At 42.1% G+C, this 17,174-nt stretch overlaps 1 protein-coding gene across 1 annotated transcript in view; it reads left to right on the top strand.

Annotated features, from left to right (window-relative positions):
* LOC140922134 (KICSTOR complex protein SZT2-like) overlaps positions 1 to 17,174 on the top strand; it is a 71,901-nt gene that overhangs the window by 26,886 nt on the left and 27,841 nt on the right. The window contains exons 20-33 of the mRNA XM_073372155.1: positions 1,975 to 1,997; positions 2,437 to 2,511; positions 3,116 to 3,166; positions 3,252 to 3,404; positions 5,560 to 5,677; positions 6,179 to 6,591; positions 7,308 to 7,386; positions 8,192 to 8,458; positions 9,390 to 9,636; positions 10,695 to 11,189; positions 11,454 to 12,364; positions 13,514 to 13,709; positions 14,472 to 14,600; positions 16,457 to 16,724. Coding sequence (XP_073228256.1) covers positions 1,975 to 1,997; positions 2,437 to 2,511; positions 3,116 to 3,166; positions 3,252 to 3,404; positions 5,560 to 5,677; positions 6,179 to 6,591; positions 7,308 to 7,386; positions 8,192 to 8,458; positions 9,390 to 9,636; positions 10,695 to 11,189; positions 11,454 to 12,364; positions 13,514 to 13,709; positions 14,472 to 14,600; positions 16,457 to 16,724 — 3,425 coding nt within the window. The remainder of the gene's footprint in view (positions 1 to 1,974; positions 1,998 to 2,436; positions 2,512 to 3,115; positions 3,167 to 3,251; positions 3,405 to 5,559; positions 5,678 to 6,178; positions 6,592 to 7,307; positions 7,387 to 8,191; positions 8,459 to 9,389; positions 9,637 to 10,694; positions 11,190 to 11,453; positions 12,365 to 13,513; positions 13,710 to 14,471; positions 14,601 to 16,456; positions 16,725 to 17,174) is intronic.

Below are 17,174 nucleotides of genomic sequence, written 5' to 3'. Positions count from 1 at the left end.
ACAACAGCGAAAACGGTGACAACAGTGACCACGGTGACAACAGTGACAGCGGTGACAACGTTGAGAACAGTGACAACAGCAACTACCCTGACAACGGTGACAACACCGACAACAACGACAACGATGACAACAGCGATAATAGGGACAACGGTGACAATGTTGACAACAGTGACAATGGTGGCAACGTTGACAACAGTGACAACGGTGATATTGGTGACAACAGTGAGAATGGTGACAACGGTGACAACACTGAGATTGTTGACAACGTTGACAACAATGATAACGTTGACAACAATGACAATGGTGACAACGGTGACAACAGTGACAACGGTGACAACCTTGACAACAGGGACAATGGTGACAACGTTTACAACAGTGACAACGGTGACAAGAGCGACCACAGCGGCAACATTGACAACAGTGACAACAGCGACAACGGTCACATCGTTGACAACAGTGACAAACTTGACAACAATGACAAGGGTGACAACGTTGACAACAGTGTAACAACGGTGACAACAGTGATGACGGTGACAACGTTGACAACATTGATAACGGTGACAACAGTGACAACGGGGACAACAGCGAAAACGGTGAGAACAGTGACAACGTTGACAACAGTGACAATGGTGATAATGGTGACAACAGTGACAACGGTGGCAGCAGTGACAACGGTGACAACGTTGACAACAGTGACAACGGTTACAACAGTGACAACAAGGACAACAGTGACATTGGTGACAACAGTGACAACACCGACAACAGCGATAACAGTGACAACAGTGAAAACGGTGTCAACGGTGACAACAGCGATAATAGGTACAACGGTGACAACTGTGGCAACAGCGACAATGGTGACAACCGTGACAACCGTTACAAAGGCGACAACGGTGACAACAGCCACAACAGTGACAACGGTGACAAGAGTGACAACAGCGACAACGGTTACAACAGTGCTTACAGTCACAACTGTGACAACATCGACAATGGTGACAACCTTGACAACGGTGACAACGGGGACAACAGTGACGACGGCAACAACAGTGACAACAGTGACAACGGTGACAAAATTGACAACAGCGACAACGGTGACAATTTGGACAACCGTTACAACAGCGACAACAGTGACAACAGTGACAACGGTGACAAAAGTGACAACGGTAACAACGTTGACAACAGTGACAACGTTGACAACGTTGACAACAGTGACAACGGTGACAACGGTGACAACAGTGACAAGGGTGACAACAGTGACAACGGTGACAACGTTGACAACAATGAGAACGGTGACAACAGTGACATAGGTGACAACACTGACTGGTGAGAACGGTGACAACAGTGACATAGGTGACAACACTGACAACGGTGACAACGTTGACAACAGTGACAACGTTGACAATAGTGACAATGGTGACAACGGTGACAAGAGCGACCACAGCGACAACGGTGACAACGGTGACAACAATGACAACAGCAACAACGGTGACAATAGTGACAACAGTGAGAACGGTGACAACGGTGACAACAGTGACAACAGTGACAAGGTTGACAATAGCAACAACATTGACAACAGCGACAAGAGGGACAACGGGTACAACAGGGACAGCCGTGACAACAGTGACAGTAATTATAAGCACTATCTAGTTCTTGGTAGCGACGCGTACTTAGTACGGAATTTCTGCGCTCGTTTCTTAGACTTTATTTGGCGGGAAACCATTGGTGGGGACGCCAAATGTCGGTCATTTTCTTAAGCTATAACAAGGTTATTAGGAGTTTACAGATTAGGGGTCCGGTGTTTAGAGTTGTGATCCAACAAAGTTCAGATGTTGTAACCAGTTTCCTCGCCCAGAAATGCCTTTTCAGAGGCAGACAATGGTGACAGATTTCATTCCTTAATGATATATCAGTTTCTATTGCCTTGTGATTTAAAGTTCTTTATATATGAGCTAAGTAAATTTCCAATTTTGTTCACAGATTTTATCATTGCAACATGCAAGGTAGGTTTGTTTTTAAAGCATTGTTAATAATATATTTGGCACTTTAAAATGCCAAAGAAAAAGGTTGTGTGTCTTTGAAGCGTACCAACTTTTGGTCGATTAGTAAGAGATGTTGCTGACTTTGTTCAACTAAGGACAGGAAACACAGCTTCCGATAGTGAAACTGCGAGACGTGGTGTATATTCGATGAAAAAGTGTTGAGCGTTTGATGTAGGTTTCTCACATGATCAATAATTCGACAAGAAATTCCAATTCCAAGTCATACTCGTTGGCAGTCATTCTTTACGGTATTCTTTTAGTTTTTACCTACCTTTTTTTTCTTGAATTATCAACGACCTTAAGAGCGATGTATAATTGTCACAAGCAGGGGGATGATCTGCACTGATAATACAGGTAATGCAGTCTATAATTTACTTGACCAGTTTTGTTTCATCTTTAGAAAAAGTTCCAAATCACCCGAGTCTCAGTTTGCAGTGTTCTGGAAGCCAGTGCTATCTCTTGATACGACAGGGTGGTGAGTCATCAAATCACATTCTATTCTTTTAAATATGTTCAGTGTTTGAGCAATACTCTGTTCATATGTGGATAAGAATGCCGTCGCTCCAAGGGGTTTACGCAATGGGCCATTTCCGAGTTACCTCAAGCCTCTGTTTCAAAGCGAGGCTGTGTGCAAAGCCATTGCTATGAAAACGATTATTTATTCTCATGTAAATAGAACTCATGTTTTCAAAAAAGGTTTTACATGCAGCCTCGTTTGTATAGTGAGAGTTTCTGGAACGTGAAAGTGACCTACTGTGTTGCTTTACAGGAAAATAAAGGACTCTTTAAGGTCATTTGTCATTTAAATAATTGCTTATTGTTATTCTATTACTACGTGTATCTCCGCGAGCTAGCAAGATTAAGCAAATGCAGTCCTCTATTAAAAATAACTACTGGCCCCTCTTTTTTTTGGGTTGTTTTTGTGGACATTGATGTCGACACCGTCCGTTATGACGCGAGAAAAGAGCCTGCCAAATATCCAACCTTTTTGACGTCACTCTAAGCGAATAGCGCACATATTCATCTTACTTTCGTTAACTACTCTATGAAATTACAGCGAAAGCTTACTGCAATTTTAGGCAAAGATGGATGCATTGCCATAGAATTGGACTTGTTTTGGATCATGACGTGTAAGTCTGGCTTTGTTAATATTTCTGAAATGATTTTTACTTTTGATCTCAAAGTAACCAATTGGTATATCGTGTTTATTTTTAGTCCTCTGCCAAAGAATCTAAATCTGCCTATGGAGAATGATCGTTCCAGCGCAATCCAGTGCAGAGTGGCGTTAAGCTCTCTGACGTCTCTTTGCAGAAATTGGAGTTCGTTTGTCTTGTTGGAAAACCACTCCTTCATCAAATTTATCTCCAGGTACTGTTCCGTTAACAGTTACGTTGGGTGCTTGAAGTAAACCTTTAAAACTGTAGTTTAATATTTAGGCGCATAAGACACGAAGATGACTGCCCAGACTACATAACGAAACTATTACCTAGAAACTCAGATCTCAGGAGTGATAGCAGAGCTAGCCGTTATGGAAGGTTTGATTTGGTATGTCCATTTTATAATAAGGAAACGGAAAGTGGGGAGACGTACTTTTAAAGTTCGTGGAGCTGAGCTGTGGAATAGGATTCCTCTTGATATGTGAAAGAAGGACACCGCTGGCCAGTTTAAGAATGCTCTTAAAAAATATTTTTAGCCAAGCTCTTATGGGTGTAGAAGGACACCGCTGGCCAGTTTCAGAATGCTCTTAAAAATATTTTTAACCTAGCTCTTATGAGTATAATGTTTTTGCATTTTTAAATTCTAATGTACATATCACTTTTCTCATCTTATAGTATTTTTAATTCGCCGTGTTTATCTTAGTAGTTTTTAATATTCGTAATTTAAGACTGAGTGCCACTAGTTCATCAGTTTTCTGTCATCTGTCTAATGTATGTCTTTTTATCTTTTTATTCTAATATACTTATCACTTTTTCTTATCTTGTAGTATTTTTTAAATTTTAGTTCGTCGTGTTTATTTTATTATAGTTCTAAATATTTTAATTACGATTGAGGGCCAGTAGTTCATCAGTTTTTACTGTCATGTGCTACCCTCATTAAATAAAGTTGTTACTTACTTACTTACTTAGTCTTTTAGCAGCAACGACGGCGGCGGTGGCGAAAACGTCATTCAGAAAAAGAAATTCGCGCTTTTCAAACTTCAGCGCTCTTATTCCAAAAATCTGTTCTTTCAGGGGCCAATTTATTAAAACTTTTATAGGTGGCTATTGTTTTTGAGGCTGAAAGCAATAGCTGCACTTGTAGATTGCACATCTAAAAGTTTAATTAATTTGACGCCAGGAGTAATTCAAAACGATTTTGTGTCCATTCCATATAAGACGAATTTATCTGAACATAACACCTCCACAACTGTCCTGTTCCAGGCTATCTCCAAAAGAGCATGTTCAGTTTAATGGGTTTAAGCGTACTCAGACCGCGCACCTGGCCAAGTTCGCTAGGAAATTCGGAACTATACTGCAAACCCGTTAGTTATATTGTTAAGTTTAGCTTACCAAAGTGCAAACCTCGAAACAAAGTTGGGTTTTTCGTCGCCAACAGCGTTCATAAACTCATCATCATCAAGTCTCATCGCGCCCGTAGGCGCATAAGGCCTCCATGCTGTCTAACCAACACTTTCTGTCTTGTGCAATCTCATTGGCTACTTCCCAGCTTTGTTTCGTTCTCTCTCGACTGTCTTTCTGCTTCCTCCGCTAATCGCCCAGTCTTTTCATGCAAGTCATTGAACTTAGATGACAGTAGTGCAGTGTGATCTGCGTAATCAAGGTCCTCTAGCAGTGTTGTTAAATTCCACCTTATCCATCTTCTCTTGTCTGCTGATGCCTTCCTCATGACCAATGCAATCCCTACATCACGCACCCCTGTTTTACCCCAGACTTTATCATAAACCAGTCAGATGTCACACTCCCATCGACAACTGCGCACTCAAAGACCACGTATATGCCCGCTATCACTCTCACTATCCTGTCCGGTATCCGATAACTTCTCATTATATTCCATAGGCTTTCTCTGTGTTTAGAGTCAAAGGCTTTTTCAAAGTCTACAACAAAGTGCGCATACAGACCTGCCCTCCACTCATTTGCCTGCTCTATGATGTTTCTAAGTACAAAGATCTGTTCAGTTGTACTTCTCTTGGGTCGAAACCCATCCCGCTCCTTTCAAAGTTTCTTGTCTACGCCTTTCTTGATCCGCTTCAACAGCATCCTACAAAAGTTGCGAAAATATCGCTGTTTTGCTATCGCAAACAGCAAGGTCGCAACTTCTGAGACAACGAACCTCGTTGGCGCCGAACTTCTGGACTTTGTTTTAGGTTTCGCGTTTTGGTTGGCTGTATTGACAATGTGACTTCGGAGTTTGCAGCATCGTTTAGAATTTCCCACCGATCTTGGCCAGTTGGGCGACTTGAGTGTCTCCAAAATGGAGATTCGTGCGTTCCGCGCATGACTGTGGAAGTCGGTTATTTTTCCAGCAATAACCCAGAAGATGTGCCGTCGTCCTTCTGCCTTACACGAATCACTGTGAAAGGCCCTTGTATTGTTATCAGAGTGGCTTTCCTTGGAGGAACACCCGGGCACATTCGACATGAGGTCTGTAAAGTTTTGTTATGTTATTTTGTAACTGCTAGTTCTTGATGAGATTAATCCGGATTGAGATAATCTTCGTTTGCTCACTGGTTATCGTGTAAAGAAGTTTTCACTAGATTCAGTTGTCGCGAAACCAAGACCAAAGCGATATATCATGGCCAATCAGAAAGACGAAGACAACGTAACCAACCAATCAGAACTCGAGAAAATTTACATGTAGCCGTTGGCAGCTCTCCTCGAGCGAGGGAAAATACGAGCTAGTTGGACATGTGTGGTGTTTTTCCACTTCTGATTGGATTAGAAAGTGGCACAATATTTTTTTGTCCTCCATTACTTACAACGTTTTTGATATACGTGGTTAAAGTAACTCGAAATAACGAGAAAGGCATAAATTAAACATTACGATTTGTATTCATTTTACAGTCTGGATGAATTTTTCGCTAAAGTTCTACCGATCATATTTTTTATCATTCACGTTTTATTTTTTCATTTCCTTTGCACTAGATTGTTTCAGATCTAAAGACGAAGCTGTCCAAGATCGAGGCACCTCTAGGAGTGAATCTCAAACCTCACAAACCCCCAGTCAAAGGAAAAAGCCTGCAACGCGCAGCACAGATAACAAACAAGAGGGCGGTGGCCGCAAAGCCTTGTACCACCATGTTCGATAAACCCCTGGAAAAAATCCTTGTTCGGTACGAAAAAATTCCCGAGGGTATGTTGACTCCCTTCCCGGAGAGACCGCATTACTCTGTGTATCCGAGCTTGACGGGAGTTTATGCGAACAGGACAAATGAGAATCACATGAAGGTGCTGTGTCACTATCTTCACCATCATCGATGGATATGGACCATGCAAGAGGAGGGGTCACCGGCAGTGCCTGCTGAGGACGTAGCGAGGGTACTGTCAACTCTTACAAAGTAAGGGCAGATTTAATTGTTGATTCGCAGTTGGACTCATTAAGTATGCACATTCACATGGAGGAGGGGGGGGGGGGGGGGTGAGGGACAAGGGACAAGGGGGAGACCCACTTTTTCACCCCCCCCCCCCCCCCCCCACACACACACACCACCCACCAATGTTGCCTGTCTTCAAATCCCATTATTTCTAAACTTTGTGGCGAAAACAAATTTATTATTTCCATAGGTGGGTTGAATTTGCTCTTGTTTCTCGTTCTTGCTTCGGGAGGATTTCTCTGAGAACTCCGATTCTCCCCTCTCCTCGAAACCGACATTTCCTAACTCAAAATCGATCTGGGCACGTACGAACATTTTTAATTGCTTTCTTCGGGGCTCCTAGGTGTTTTGTGGGCAAGCAAATTTCGCTAACAGCGTATATATATTTTGAACCTCAAAGAGTCTTTTTTGGGGCTATTCTCGTCCAAGGCGTTATTGACGGTTTTTTCTCCAATCGCGAAGCGTAAGTCGCTGTTGAAATTGACATATATCGGCTGACTGAAGCCGAATATATAAATCAGTTATCACTCTTTGTTCGAAAGTTTAATAGTGCCATGGACTGGATAAGCACCAGAAACTAATTGCGTTATGTACTGGTAAAGATTAATCCATTGCTATGTGCTATGTTTAAATTTTTGGTGCTGCAAGTTTAATAATTTATTTTCAAATTCGTATTCTAGGTTACGACTTCAGGAGGGGTACAACTTTGTGAACAACAACGTAGGAATTATTACGATGGCTAAAGAACTCATTATGAAGGTAGGAAGAATTGGTAAAAATCGTTTAGCATGCCACGATCTTTGCGTGCGATGTTATGTAATGTTTAGAACACTAACACGTTTCACGAACACGTTTTATCACGTTTCAGAATTTGAGCGCGAAACGCGAGAATTTTTGACTTGACAGTTACATGTTAACTGGATTATCCAAGTCTTTTCATCTTTGCTAACCTAGTTGAGTCTTTCTGCAAATCAACCTTGCGGTGTCGATCTGAGGAAGCTGCTCTACATTTGAGTCTATAGTCGTGTCTTTCGAATCTACTGAGTGTAACAGTGTCTAGTTAAACATTAAGAGATGGGAAAGGCTTGTTGTCCTACTGCACATGTGCACGTGACGTAATTCGAGGTATAAAGTGGACAGAAACTCCATAAGCTTCTTTTGTAAGGTTCAACAACTCTTTCCACTCCATGATTGAAAGTATGCCTATTAATATTTTGTATTTTGATAACAATTGTATTTCTGGGCTTGAAAAATAACTTGAGTTCTAACTTACCGTTTGGACAAGTAACAGTCAGATTTTACATGTCCGAGACAGCTGCATAGGACACTTTAGAAACGACACGAAGTGGAGAATGGTTGTCTTTACTTTAGTTACAATGGACTTGCCTGGGTCCTTGCCCAATGAGCAAAAGAGTATGAAACAATACTTGCCCGGAAGGGAAATCTCCTTATTCCACTCTACGGGAATTACTTTTGTCTTTTTCGAGCCCTGTATATGTGAGAATCAAGAAGCTTTGACGGCCTAGAAAAGTCAGTTGTTGCTTTTTTTCTGTTCGGCCAATAGGACCACACGAAAGAAGATGACCAGTTTTACTCCTGTATCATTCAGTACGTGCTGTTCCCGCCGTATCTTCAGCCATCCGAAGCTGGTCGAGGAGAAGAAGCAATAGCTGACTGGACATTAGAAGGAAAGCCAACCTTGGGGAATACGAGGCAAAAGTTCAACATGGTGACAGAGGTCTGGGCCGAGCCACAGTTTGGGGTACTCACTGATTTGCCTTCAGAGCTGAAATATCTAGATGGACTGAAATATAACGAGGTTCCAGATGCGGTATGTTGATAAGGATGATCGGATGTTACCATTCAAATGAAACTTCTTGGGCAGTAGTTTCACATGGTGCTATTTATTTAGTATGTAGTTCTACCGTATAGTTCCGGAATTAACGACCCTCGTTACTTTCGGATTTAGCATCCCTCTGCTATTGTTACTCTCGGAGGCACGCTACTTTCTGGGGGTCGTTACTTTCGGGTGGCTAAAGCGTGTACCCTACATGGGCACTTCAAAAAATAAAGTCGCAAAAAATGTGAAAGGAATACTTTTGGAAAAAGGTAATGTATATCCTAAACTTTAATAGTTATCAATAGGAATGTCAAATAATCGCTATTAATAAACCTCGGATCAGTGTGGTATTTGTTCAGGATATCAATCATATCCGTTATTTTTTTGCAAAAAAGGAAACCAATTTTGAGGTCTCTACTTTCGGAGGGTCGTTATTTTCGGGGGGATCGCTACTGTCTGGTAACACCTGTGACTTTTTATCGCTACTTTCGGAGGTTCGCTACTTTCGAGGGGTCGGTACTTTCGGAACTTTACGGAATTTTGAGTTTGTGAACGAAGTCCTATGGTGTTACCATTCAAATGAAACCTCTTCAGCAGTACTTTCACATGGTACTAATTATTTAGTATGTAGTTCTAACTTTTGAGTCTGTGAACGAAATCCTGTGGTGTAAGCATTCAAATGAAACCTCTTCAGCAGTACTTTCACATGGTACTATTTATTTAGTATGTTGTTCTAACTTTTGAGTCTGTGGATGAAATCCTGTGGTTTAACCATTCAAATCAAACCTCTTTGGCAATACTTTCACATTGTGTTATTCGTTTTTTCAGCCTTTTACAAAACGAAATTTAGTAGCGTTTTCAAAGTTGACATTGGCCATCTCTGTGAGAGAAAGAGTTGATGCCTTTTCTTTTCTGTGAACAGATTTTTCAAGTGGATTTAAAACACGTCTCAGCGCTGCTTACTTATGATCATCTGTGGGCCATGAGTGACGACAAGACTGTCACCACTCCTCAGAGGATTGTCAAGACGTCGAAAGTGGAGCCCTCATTAATCCACAGTAACTGGGTCGTAGAGCAACTGCCCTTTCCCTTTGATGTCATTGGTCTACTACCAAAATCTCGGCAAGTTGAGATGGTATTTTCATCCCTCATTGAGACATTACCACAAGGTAGATAAATACGCAACCCATTTATGTCTGTGATAACTTTCGGGATACTCTCTAGAACATAAAAGAATTGTTACTAGGTGGAACTTTGTCGGAGACTGCAGTGGCAGAATTCTTTAACCCAAAAAACGTTTTTTATGATAGTTAGACCTTACATTTCGCACTCCTTTCTAACGGCATATTGTGTTCTTGAAAATTAAGTTTTCCGCTATGAGGCGTGCTTATAGGCCAAAGAAACTCTATTTAAGCTATCTTTCGACAAACCTGGATTAATTTTCTAATGCTTGTTGCGCCTAATTGTTCCGATATTTTCGCCAATGTGGGGTGTTTCCTGGATTTGCTTACCTCCGTCGATGTCAAGCTTAAAGTCACATCGATAGTGCATCTTTATCAGGAAGTTTAGGAGATAAAGGGCTGTTCAGTTCTGCAAATATACTCCAAATAGCAGATGCCGTCTGTCGAGTTGTCTTCTTGTTGTTCTTGTTATGTTTTTAGACAGTAGTTTGCCGTGAAACGAGTACAATGTTCCGCCATTACTCACTTCGAAAGCAACTCAACCTCGTCGCCAGGTCTTCTCGGTTAACGGTTCAATAATCTGCAAAGTTACTGCACTTTTGACGTCATCGGTTCAATATGGAAAAATTCTTCCAAATTTGGTCAACAGTAGCTGGCTATGATGAATTAGGAATATTTTGAATGAATGATAACGTCATTTGGTGTTCGCACTCGTTCGCAACACAGGGAAACTATCATTTGTTCATCAGCCGCTAAATAACGCAGCACGTGATACCAAAAAGACGCCAGTATTCGGTCGAATTAACATGTCGTGCAAAACAGCCCAATTTGTTTGGACCATTAAATGTAGAGACTTGCAACATGGTCTGCCATTCGTGTCCTAAAATTTGTGCGGTGGTGAATTTTGTGAGATCGTTTTAGTGATGAAAGAAAATGATGAAAATCCAACTCTCTGGTCTAAAGTCACTGACGAGTGTTGTCGCTGTGACGAATGTTGTGACAGTGACGAGTCGTGCGACTGTGACTTTGTTATGTTTTTTCCTCAGCTGCAGCTGATAGCAGTGACTCGCCTAATGAAAACCTTTTCAAACTCCTCCTTGAAAACATGGAGCGATTGAATGATCGCGAAATCACCCTCACTGAGGCAGATTGGCAACGATTCACGCAGCACGTTCAAAGCAGGAGAAGAAATGGCGTGCCGTTACCATTCCCAGAAGAGATCTGTCAAGTGGAAGATCCTGGTCGATCCACTGGTCGATCCACAGTGGCTGACACTCTTGGAGCAGATAAAAAGTCAAGGCAAAGGAGCGCCTTGTCGATGAAGTGGAGGTGTTTTATTCGTGCTGTGGCTGGTCTTGGTTGCGGTCGCATCATTTTAACGTTTCTCCCGGCGAGCTTAAAGCACGTACAGCTTATGGGCAAGAAGGGGCGCAGCAGAAGTTCAAGTTTGGGTAGCGGTGCCAAAACTCCAGATCAAAGTGCCAAAAAGAACATAGAAGCGCAAAAGCAGGGCCCTTTTATGACCCAGGGCTCTTTAGAAGGTTCGTTGGAAAGTCGTTATTAGGGTACTTTTAATTAATCCAAGAGTGCCTTTTTGTTATTGTACGTATCGTTATTATAAACTTAATTGGGTTGTCAGGAGTGTCCAGATCTTGAAAACGCAGCTCCAATAGGCCATTTGCACGATGGCGTCATTGTATTGTATTGTACGTCATTGCGTCCTTGTATTTCCGTACGTTATTTTTTATGGCTAATTTGGCCTTGAGGGTTTTTCATTATGGCCTTACCTTCGTTGCTCTTTGCAGATAAGAGCTTGACTCCAACACCCACTGTGGAAAGAGACGAAAGCACTTTTGCTTTCTCCCCGCAACCTGACAGTTCAAGCGTTAAAGCTCAGGAGACGAAAGTAGAGCTTTCAGCAAGTGGTGATGATGAGAAGAAATGTGTCACATTTGAAGAGAAAACCACGCCCATCAACGAGGAGCCGGTATTTCATGATCGATGCGCAAGTGAAGATGATGACACTTTCAGTTTAAATATCCCCATTTATTGTTATGACTGCCCCTTATCAGCCCTGATATCGGTACCTGACAGCAAGTCTGTTGTGGAATCATCACCAGAAGAAGCGAAAAGATGGGAAGATATCTTTCAAGATTTTACTCAGTTTGCAGCCAGCATCTTCGTCGACCTGTTTAACGTGGATGAGGTCCCTAGGTCTTTAGAAGGTCGAACAAAAGGACGGTTTGGTGCCTCTAAAGACTTGCTCCTTCACTGTAATGCGGTTCATGATCTTTTTTGCCGAAGTTTTGTGTCATCGACATTTACCAGTTTACAGCATGGACAACAAGTGAACATGCGTGACGTCCAATCAGCGGTTGATGCGTGCGAGGAAAACTTCCTTGAAGTAGACATCACAGAGTTTATCCATACCCTGTGTGGGCATTACGTCAAGGAAATGGCGAATAGAGAAGCTGTCAGGGACGCCGAAACAAGCGAGAAGTTTCAGTCGGTTCCAATTCACTTGCCGCCAGCCAGTAGTGAAGAACGTGTCAAGATTTTGAAGGATACCTTATTGGGAGAGTGCGAGTCCGTACCCGGGCTTCACAAGTCTATCACAGCTAAGTTTATGTCAGTACTTGGACGATACTTCAAAGCTGTTCCTCCGAGCGGAGAATACTTCTTTTACTGCCCTCAACTGTCTGAAGGGCCTAGAAAGGTAGGCGCCGATCCAAGTGTGAAATTTTCTTAATAAGGGATTAAGCAACAATGATAGCGCGCGGCGGCAACGAGAACAGTAAAAAGCAAAAGGTTTTGGTGTGACATTATGTTTCAGTGTGACATTATGTAAGGCTTCAATTCTTTTTCAAGAATTTGTTTTCCCGCGTAACTCTGTCATTATAAACGTCCTCAAACTCCATTGTGGTAGTTGGTCGTCTAGACAAAAGATCCTATACCTCGTCGGTGGAAAAATCTAGTCTGCTTTTACTAGCTGAGAATTCTTTGGCGCGAAAGAGGAGTCTATAAATAGCCTAACAGTGTGGCACCCATGTGACCCAGCCCTTTATATTTGCAAGGAAAACTATCCAAGATGACGGGCTCCAAGCGCAGTATTGGCCATTTTGAGTTTGTGCGTGGGACTGGCTCGGTGTTGCGAGGAATTGCACCATGGGACTGGTTTGGGGATTCTATTGTTTCTTTTATTGGCTATTACAAGGTTGCGCGGGAACAAGGAACCTGGGTCGAAATTCGCTCCCAAAACAATCCCATTGTGCAGTTCGATACAACACCGACCCAGGCCACTGCTCAACCTCAAAATGGTTAATAGAGACCTTCAAAAACAAGAAGTGCGCGCGCGAGAACCAGCGTCATTTTGGCGGGAAAACATGGTAGCCGCGGTCATTCTTTTACGAGGTTTAGCAAGAATGTCGTAGTGGCGGAAACAAATTATCAAATGTTAGAACTTTGACAATTTGTTAGCGGGAGAGGGCCTAAACTTCTTCAATAAGAATAACAGTGCAAACCTTTCGGCTGAAAAAAAAACACATACACAATGAAGCTATAAGTAGGTTGAGCATGATCATCCGGGTGAATGTAGTCCTGATTAGGACCGTTCTTGACGGTTGACGGGGACTTACAGTTTGTAATCATCTTCAAAGTCAAAGTGAGTTGTATCTTAACCAGAGTTTGATATCATCAACGGATGTGATACGACTCACTTTAACTATGAAGATGACTGCTGCAGCGGTTGTTGAAACGACAGTCAATGTCAACAAAAGTCCGATCATGCTCAACCTACTTTTAAAGTCCTCTATTAGCATCCTGAGTGCGAGTCCAGCCCTTAACCAAATTGCTTTTGCTTGTTTAGTCTATCGCAGAATCATTTTCCGACTTTACTGACGTAGTCACCGAAGATGATTCTCAGGGCCAGGACAGTGATATTGGTTCAGATACCTTTGAGGATGTAGGTACTGGGATCCTGATAGACCATGATGGTGTGTTTCATGAAATGGATGATGATTTGTCTGATTTCGAAAGTGAAGGAAGTATCAGAGAATCCGAAGGTTAGTGATTTAACGTTTTGTAATTGTTCAGGTTCCAATTCATCGCGGCCGCTGGATAAAAGCGCCAAAGACTCATTTGTGCAGGGTTAGCCTCGACCACAAAGACCGGCGAGATTTTGAGTTTAAAACAATAGACACAGTTGTACACAAGTGACTGACAGGTTGACTGGAATTTGTTTATATATTTACCTGATGTTAAGGCTAACCCTGTATTAGTGAGTCTTCGGTTCTTCTATTCAGCGGCCGCGACGAATTCGAACCTGGACTACTGAACGTGGCAGCGATGTTACAGGACACCAGCATTTTACTGAGCATGGATTAGCAAAGTTGGTAAGGGCGGAGCCTTCAGTACAGGAGACCCAGGTGTGACTTTAAATCCCTGTTTGATTTTTTTCTTTTCCGTATAGAAGACGCGCCGAGAGGTCGTTAAAATAAGGGTACCGTTGGCCTCAAGCCCCGAGGGGCTCCCTGGTTACGGGTGTTGCCTGTAGGGCATAGTTACGTTATTGTTGTTAAATGGGGAAAATGCAGTTAAATGTGCCTTTGGTATCAGTTCCAGAGGCGGATATTTACATCCGCTGGGTAAATCTTAATTCATTGAATAACGCAGTTGCTCTCCCTTACCCTTATCCACTGGAGAAGAATGCACTATCATCTGTGAACAGTGCTCGAGCGCGCAAAAACTAGGATGACTTGATTTAGTTTAGACTAATTTAATTTTCCATAAATTTTTATTGTCACATTATTGTCTTTGTTATAAAGGGGAAGCCGAAGATGAGGAACATTCGAAATCGCCCCTGTTTTTGATGCTGACATGTTCGCTGAGAGACAAGAGCAGCCATACACAGCCCATGACTCCTGTTTCTATCAACATGCTACCTGTGTGTTTAGGTAATTATTGCAGCGAATTCAGCTGAAGTATTAACTTTTCCTCTTAGGCTGCGTGCAAACGGACGCAACAACTCGCAACATTGTTGCGCCAACAATGTTGGGAATTGTTGCGTGCGTTTTGGTAGTGGTGAGCAAACGGATGCAACAACTCCCAACAATGTTTTGGACCTGCAGTGCATCGTGGGAAGGATACAACCCATAAGTCTTTGCAAACCATGCGTATTGAGCGTGCGTGGCCCAACACCGCGGCAAAACGCAATGCGCATGAGCAAAAAATTTGACATCCGGTCAGCTTTTTATTTCCGGTTTAGTATATAAACCAATTGCGTAAGCATGACATTGCCGTCGCACCAAGTTTAAAAGCAAAAAGGGAGAAACAGACAAAAAAGGGGGCGAAAAAACTCATATTTTTCTAGCGTCAAACTTTTGCACCACATGGTTATCTGTTTGCACCAACGGTGAAAATAATGTTTGAAGTTTTCAGGTCGCGAGCGCTCGACAAGACGAATTTGTTTTTACTGGCTTTCTCGCATGCTACTGGTTTGGCATAAGTTAATTTGGGAGAAGGCGACAACTAAGAAAAGAATAACAATACTTATGAAAGAAACCAAAATAAAGACGTCATCATTATCATTAACTCTAAAACCAGGAAATAAAATTTTAGTCCGTTTAATAATTTTTTTATTATCAGAGAAAACAAGAACTCAAAACAAAAGATGGGCGGGATTTAATAACAACTTCGACTTTGATGACTGCAATCACGAACACCCCGAGTTTTCAGTGCCGGGAGACTAAACATGCCTATCGATGAAATGACTTTCATTCAAGAAAATGCCTATTTAATTCTTTTACATGGTTGTTCTTTGGTTGAAGACTTCAAAAATTTCAGACTGTGCGGCTCTGCTGCATCTCATGTAAACACGAAACTTCCAGCTGCTAAATACATGGCATGAAAATTTCGACTTCTAAAAGCCATCGAACCAGCTTTCGCTCTCTGATTCTGAGAATGAAAAAAATTAATAGAGTTGTCAACTTGCTGCCATCCTCAACAGTATAATTAAGCCTATGTTTCATTGCAATCAACTCAGAAGAGTATCGTTTTAAAACACGGTAAAACTCACTGCTAAATAAAACTACGAAGCGATTGTGTGTTGTCGTTTTCCAAATAAAGCTCGAATCGGCTTTAAGACATGAAGACTGAGAAATTGAAGAACTGAAAATTAGAACTACGATACACAAGCTTGCAATGATAACTTTTTATGTCTTAGTTTCAGCCAGGTTAAGTGAAAAATAACAGTCAAAAACTTTGTTTTCGTGAATGTAAATCAGTTTACCTGACGCTCTAGCCAAAATTACAGACTGAGTTATTATCATCTTACCTTTTCTGAGTCTAATCGACTAATTATTTCAGTGATCTGTGCCTGGTTATCCATAAAAGCAATTTCAATAACCACAAAATAGTCAAAAACACGAGCAGCATGAAGCAGAACAACTGAACCGCAAGCTGCACACAGAATGAAGCCGAAAGCGCGCGGGAGACTTTGATCTGACTGGAAAGTGTGACTGAAAAAGAGACCGGAAATGCTCAACCTGGCGCATGCGTAGACGTTTTGCCGCGGTGTTGCGTGGCCCTAACAATGTTGGAAGAGCTGTGCAAACGGATCCAACATTGTTGTGCTACGCTTCGGCGATCACGGAACGAAAGAAATGTTGGGAGTTGTTGGCTGAAAAGTTTGACCGATTTCGTAAGTTGTCAAGCAATTAAGTGACACGCACGTCGAAAGCTGTGGTGATTTCGAGTAGGCGACCGACATGACGAAGTCGTGTGATTATATTATTTATCCTCTTTCCCATAGGAGAAATCATACGGAAGTGTGAAGATGATGAAGAATTCTTGGATCCTTTCAGTTCCACGGTTCGCATAACCCTTGATCTCATCTGCCTGACACTGTCTCCCGAACCGGATTACTCCGTGCTCAAGTCCTCAGCCCGATGCGCCCCATCTCGCTCCAATTCCTTCTCAAGCAATAGTTCTCCCGTGTCACTCTCCCCTCTGGATAAACGATCTGGTTTGTTTGAATTCAGGCGGCAAGATTCAAAAGCCACCTCTCATGACATTGACGGGTAAGGGAAGAAGCAAGAGCATACTGAGGCAGCATATCTTGAACAAGCGTAATTTACAAATGTAGCTTCTTGATGATACGCACGGATATTTTACGAGTTGCGTTGTATTAAAAGTTCCAGTAAAGGTTAGATGTCCCCACATCTTATTGACGTAAACATCAAATAAGAGATTTATTATTCCTTTTCAATGTCCCGCCCTTGCTTGCTTCAATTCCCTTCGACAAAAAACTTGCCAAGCCAGGTATGGCTAACGATAGAGTGCAATAACACTGTTATTTATTGTGAAAAGTGTGAACCCAGGGGTTATTTCGTTAGTAGGTTGAGTATGATCGTCCGGGTGAACGTAGTCCAGAATAGGACTGTTGTTGTTGACAGTGATTGACGTTTGGACAACCTGTGCTGTAGTCTTCTTTAGAGTCAAAGTGAGTTGTATCACGTCGTGTTGATGGT

This window comes from Porites lutea, chromosome 12, assembly GCF_958299795.1.
Source record: "Porites lutea chromosome 12, jaPorLute2.1, whole genome shotgun sequence".
Taxonomy (NCBI): domain Eukaryota; kingdom Metazoa; phylum Cnidaria; class Anthozoa; order Scleractinia; family Poritidae; genus Porites; species Porites lutea.
Note: the sequence above shows the minus strand (reverse complement) of the source record. Positions and strands in the feature narration are given on the sequence as shown.